The sequence below is a fragment of the Chiroxiphia lanceolata genome, chromosome 11, assembly GCF_009829145.1.
Source record: "Chiroxiphia lanceolata isolate bChiLan1 chromosome 11, bChiLan1.pri, whole genome shotgun sequence".
Lineage (NCBI taxonomy): Eukaryota > Metazoa > Chordata > Aves > Passeriformes > Pipridae > Chiroxiphia > Chiroxiphia lanceolata.
In genome coordinates this window covers 14,928,921-14,935,147 of record NC_045647.1, presented here as the reverse complement: position 1 = coordinate 14,935,147, position 6,227 = coordinate 14,928,921, and the positions used below count along the sequence as shown (strand labels likewise).

The window sequence follows — 6,227 nt, the reverse complement described above, 5'->3', positions numbered from 1 at the left end:
CACTGGTCACCACAACCACTATCTCCCTGCAGCTGGGGCACAGCACTGTGCTGGGGGATGGAGGTCCAGGTGTGGGAGGGGGAACAAATGCCAGCCAGGGAAGGTGAGGCAGAGGGAGAGGCAGCCCAGACAAGGTCTGCCCAGGCACAACCTGCACATGGCTGTTGTAGCTTTGTGCCTCAGTTTCCTCACGTGATTACTGAGGAACAAGTGCTTTCCACGGGGATGCTGCAGATCACCAGGCAAACTGAGGAGAAGGGGGCTGTGGGACAAGGGTACTAGACCCTGTCCCCTCCCTGGGGGCTTGGCAGGGAGGAGATGGGACCCTCAAGACAAGACTGAGGAGTTCAGGCCATGGTAGGGTCTTGCCAGGGTCATTGGGTAGAGAGAGGAAGAAGAAGGGGGCGTACTGGGGTAAAACCTTGAGTTGCTGGCGCTTGGTGACAGTGGCACCCAGGGGTTTTTGGGGCACCTGCCCCATTAGCCACCCCCTTGGGGCATCCCAGTGGGTGTGGGGAGTTGTAAATAGTTGTACATGGGAAGCACAGGGGCAACCAGGGCTGAGCAAGTGCCCTGTGCTGCAGCTGGGGGCACCCCCAAATAAACAGTGGCTTTGGGACAGACGTGGGTGCCTCCATGTGCTCTGTTGGGGACAGGCTTGGCCCCTGCCACGTAATCCCCTGAGCCCTGCTGGGGTGCAGAGGGCTGGACTGCAGCTCCCTGGGGAAGCACTGGGGCACTGAGTGCACAGGGGTCGCTGAGAGGTGGCAGTACTGGGCGGTACTTCTGAGTGTTGGAGTACACTGGGCTGGGCTGTTGGCTGGTACCAGTACTGGGTCTTGCTGAAGGCACTGGGAGCACTCGGAGTTAGTACTGGGGGCACTGAGGAAAGTACTGGAGGATTTGGTAATGGGAGCTGGTATTTGGTGGTCATGGGGCCATGGGGCAGGATGGAGACTTTGCAGGATTGTGGGGGTGGTAGTTGGTGACACTGGACTGTAGTGGGAGCACTTTGATCAGTATGGACAGGCAATTGGGGTGGTACCGGGCTCCTCTGAGCTGTGCCAGGAACCACTGGGGTCAGTGCTGGAGGGTCCTGGGCTGTACTGGGGATAGTAACGTGGATACTGGAAGTTGATACTGGAAACACTAAGGACACTCAGAGTCAGTAATGGGAGTACCAGAAGAAATACTGGGGCATTAGGATTTGGCACTGGGAGCTGGTGCCTGGTGGTACTGCAAGCACTGTTTGGGCAGTGGTAGTGAGCTGTGGGGGTCACTGAGGGCTGTAGTGGGTGATACTGGGCCATAGTAGGGCACTGTTCAGTACTGGGGCAATGGAGGCAGTGCTGGGCTCCTCTGGGCAGCCTTGGTGTGAGTGCTGGAGTGGGCTGGGGCTCTGCTGAAGGCAGCACTGGGCACAGTGACTGGGTGCAGGGCTGTACCGGGGCACTGGGCTGTACTAGCGGTGGTGCAGGGCTGTACTAGGAGTGGTGCAGGGCCGTACTGGGGGCGTGCGGGGCCGTACTGGGGGCGCTGGGCTGTACCAGGGGCGTGCAGGACCGTACTGGGGGCGCTGGGCTGTACCAGGGGCGTGCAGGGCCGTACTGGGGGCGCTGGGCTGCACTGGGAGCTGCGCTGGGAGCTTCCGCCCTCTGGCAGCCGAGCGCGGCACTGCAGGAACCCCGCGCTTTGGGAACGGGAAAGCGCCGGGAACAGCTTGGGGACACAGTGGCACTGGGCTGTACTGGGGTCACTGGGGGAATCCTGGCAGGACCTGGGGTCACTGGAGGTGAGGGGACACTGGGGAGTTACTGAGGTGTTTCTGGGGACACTCAATATTACTGTGGTGGCCACGATGGCAGTGGGAGGCACTGGGGACACAGGAGGTGGGCACTGGGAAGGGACACTGAAGAGCCTAAGGGCATTGTGGGGTCTCACTGTGGGGTATCATAGGTGTGGCACTGAGGTGCCCGTGGACGTTGGGCAGGGTTCTTTTTTTGGGTGGCCACCACAGAGGGAACTGGAATTGTTTGGGGATACTGGGATTTCTTCTTGGGTTACTGGGACGTGTTACTGGAGAGGGCCTTGGAGACCCTGGGGAGGGTACACGGGCATCCCTGAAGACACTTGTGTAGGTATTGCTGGAGGGCCTGGGGACACTGTGGAGTTGATACTGAGTTGGCCTGGTGGCACTGGGAGTGTGCTGGTGGGTGGCTGGGGACGCTAAGGAGGGCACCTGGTGTCATGGGCACATTGGTGGAGGGTCCTGGAAGGGCCCTGGGGACCCAGGGTGGGGTGACTGGGGCTGCCATTCGATCACTAGGGAGAGTAACCCTGGAGTCACCTGGCACAGAGGACCAGGGACATTGGGATGGCTTGCTGGGGTGGGGCTCTGGGCACTCGTCCAGAGCAGGGGGTATGACCAGGTGAGATGGGGACAAGGGGGACATTTCCACACACTGTGACCAGACCCCAGCAGACACACACTCTCATTCCCCCACTTCCAAACTCCTGGGGTCCACAGCAGAGCTGCAGCTGGGTAGGGGTCCCACATCCCCCAGGGTGGCCAGATCACTGCCCCAGCCCCAGGGCAGGGGCAAAACAGGGGGCTGGTTGGTCTGGACACCCCCCCCCCCCCCCCCGGCAGAAGCGCTGACACCGGGAGCTACAGGATTGCTGAGCTCAGCCTGCTGCAGATTGAAGGGGGTTTATCGGGGGGGCCTGGCTTAAGCCCCGGGTGCTGAGCACAGCCCCCCGCAGGCGGCCCCCCGGACCTTGGCCCCGTCCTTGTCCCACATCGGGTGGGCAGTGGCGGCGGCAGCGGGCACAGGGAGAGAGCGCTGGAGGCGGCGGGGGGCTGGAGCTCGTTGCCCATCCTGGTGCTGACCTCCAAGGAGCGGGTGGTGAGCCGCAGGGCCGCGGGGCTGAGGATGGGCGCCGGGGCCAGTGCCGAGGAGAAGCATTCCCGGGAGCTGGAGAAGAAGCTCAAGGAAGACGCTGAGAAGGATGCCAGGACTGTCAAGCTTCTGCTGCTGGGTAAGGGGGAGATGACACCCTGGGGGACATACCTATCCTTTGTACATCCCACCCTAAGAGCCCATCTGATGTTCCTCTGGCACCTACCAACACCCCTCAACCCAACCAGCACATCCCACAGCCCCCCCAAACCCAATCAGACCACCCAATGTTCTCCTGGCCCCCAGATGGATCCCCTAAAACCAAGCAACCCACCCTCACAGCTCACTTAACATTCCCCTGACTTCCCCAGCACTCCTAAAAACAAACAGCCCACTCCAACAGCACTCCCATTTCCAGGCAGCCCTAAACCCAACCTCCCCATCTCAACAGCCCACCCAATGTTTCTCTGATGCCTCCAGCATCCCTAAACCAGACTAGCACAGCCCAAGAGTGCCCCCAACAACCTCCCACTCCCAGACATACCTAAAACCAACCAACCCCTCCCCTATAACCCAACCAATGTTTCCCTGACTGCCTGCTAAACCCAACCAGTCCAAGAGTCCACACAACAGCCCCTGCTCCTAAGCACCCTAAATCCATCCAGCCCATCCTAACAGTCCCCTGACTTGCTTGGCACCCCTAAAAGCAACCAGCACACCCCAACAGCCTATCTCATGTTTCCCTCACACCCTCAGCACCCCTAGACCCAACCAGCCCTTGCCAACAACCTCCCGTTTTCCTCACCCTCAGCACCCCTAAACACAACCAGCCAACCCCAAAACCCCACACAGTGTTTTCCTCTCCCTGCCAACACCCCTAAACCCAACCAGCTATCCCAACATCCCCCCACTCCCAGGCCCCCCAGCCCCAACCAATCCATCCCAAGAGCCTTCAGCAGAAGCACCTAACAGCACTCCACCCAATCCGCCCCCCCCGTCTTCCTAAAGATCCGCATGCAGCCCCCTTGTACTGCAGATCCTTCCCAGTCCCTCCTGGTGGTGCCTGAGGACTGGGATGCCTTGTATTTGGTGAGGCCATGGCTGCAATCATGGTCTGGCCCAGGACATGTCCCTCTGCCCTGCCAACAGGCTTGGGGCATTGAGTGGTGGGTGGCGGGGTTGCCATGCCACCATTCCCCAACCCCTCCCTTGGGACCCCGAGTGCATTCCCAGCTGAGCTGCTGCAGATCCCATTAGCCACAGCAGCTCAGCCCAGTCTTAATGCCACTGGCACCAGGCTGTAATCCCTCTGCACGCCCTGAGCCATGAACCTGGCACAGCCAACAGGGCCCCGAGCCGTGTCAGACTCCAGGGGTCCCAGTGGGACAGCATGAGGCACAGCTTGGGGCACCCATGGCATGGGCACTGCCATGACCTGTGTTCTGTCCCTTCAGGAGCGGGAGAGTCGGGAAAGAGCACCATTGTCAAGCAAATGAAGTAAGTGCCAAGGAGGGGTCACTCGGTCATGCCCCACAGCGCCATATGCCTGTCCCACAACACAGCCACGGGGTGCCCCTGTCCCACCATGGCTGACTCTGCCCCATGCCATAGCCATGGAGTGTGCCCACCCCTTAGTGTGTGGCTCAGCCCCATTGCACCCAGCTCAGCCCCATGCCTCCCTCTCTGGCCAGGATCATCCACCAGGACGGTTACTCGCTAGAGGAATGCCTGGAGTTCATTGCCATCATCTACAGCAACACACTCCAGTCCATGCTGGCCATCGTGAGGGCCATGACCACCCTCAGCATCCAGTACGGGGACACAGCTCGCCAGGTGAGGAGCATCCCATGCTGGCAGAGGGTCCCTGCAGCCCCTTGGCCCCACTGAACCCCTCTCCCTCGTAGGATGATGCCCGCAAGCTGCTGCACCTCTCAGACACCATCGAGGAGGGCACCATGCCCAAGGAGATGTCGGAAATCATCGGGCGGCTCTGGAAGGACTCGGGCATCCAAGCCTGCTTTGACCGTGCCTCCGAGTACCAGCTCAATGACTCTGCGGGCTAGTATGTGGGGTGGGGGATGTGGGCAGGGGGAGGGGTCAGGCAGGGGGTGCCAACCTGTGTCTCATGCCCACCACATGCCCGGCCAGCTATCTGTCAGACCTGGAGCGCCTGGTGACCCCCGGCTACGTCCCCACAGAGCAGGATGTGCTGCGTTCCCGGGTCAAGACAACCGGCATTATCGAGACCCAGTTCTCCTTCAAAGACCTCAACTTCAGGTGGGGGCCAAGCTTCCAATGAAGGCTGGTGCCAGGGCTGGACAGGGGGATGGGGGACACTGACTCTTCCTTGTCCTGTCCAGGATGTTCGATGTGGGCGGACAGCGCTCAGAGCGGAAGAAGTGGATCCACTGCTTCGAGGGGGTGACCTGCATCATCTTCATCGCGGCCCTCAGCGCCTACGACATGGTCCTGGTGGAGGATGACGAAGTGGTGAGGAAGGCTTACCACATCACACCACCTCTCCTGTGTCCCCATCATGACATGGGGGGTCACCATGTAGCTGTGTCCCTCCACAGAACCGCATGCACGAGAGCCTGCACCTCTTCAACAGCATCTGCAACCACCGCTACTTTGCCACCACCTCCATCGTCCTCTTCCTCAACAAGAAGGATGTCTTCCTGGAGAAGATCAAGAAGGCCCATCTCAGCATCTGCTTCCCCGACTACGACGGTGAGTGTAGCAGCAGCTGGTGGTGGTGTGGTGCTGGTGGAGGGTTGGGTGCCACCACCCCGCCGCAGTCCCCCACCAGGTGTCCTCAGTACCCCACGCAAGTGATGCTGCACGAGCCATGCCCACCCGAGGGAGTGTTGGGTGATGCTGCGCCAGCACCCTTAGGGGGACACCAGCCCAGGAGGGGACCCCACTCACTGCCATGCCTCCAGGTCCCAACACGTACGACGATGCGGGCAACTACATCAAGGTGCAGTTCCTGGAGCTGAACATGCGGCGGGATGTGAAGGAGATCTACTCCCACATGACCTGCGCCACCGATACCGAGAATGTCAAGTTCGTCTTCGACGCTGTCACCGACATCATCATCAAGGAGAACCTCAAGGACTGCGGGCTCTTCTGAGCCCCAGACCAGTGCCCTGTCCCCAGTCCAGTCTCCCCCTCCTCTGAGACCCAGCATTGTTGTCACCCCCACCCCACCTCCACAATCACCTCTATTTGCCTCAGGATGTGACCCCAGAGACACTCTTGGGCTGGGGCCACAAACTCACTCTCCCTTCCCACCAGTCCCCCCATCAGCCAGCACTGTGGGGCACC

At 60.6% G+C, this 6,227-nt stretch overlaps 1 protein-coding gene across 1 annotated transcript; it reads left to right on the top strand.

The window, feature by feature from the left end:
- Window positions 1–2,819: 2,819 nt before the first annotated feature.
- On the top strand, window positions 2,820–6,040 carry GNAT1 (G protein subunit alpha transducin 1). The gene is made up of 8 exons (XM_032698744.1): window positions 2,820–3,039; window positions 4,355–4,397; window positions 4,592–4,733; window positions 4,805–4,962; window positions 5,049–5,177; window positions 5,261–5,390; window positions 5,477–5,630; window positions 5,843–6,040. The coding sequence occupies exons 1-8, from the start codon at window positions 2,934–2,936 to the stop codon at window positions 6,031–6,033; spliced, it is 1,053 nt and encodes a 350-aa protein (XP_032554635.1). The 5' UTR covers window positions 2,820–2,933; the 3' UTR covers window positions 6,034–6,040.
- The last annotated feature ends 187 nt before the right edge of the window (window positions 6,041–6,227 follow it).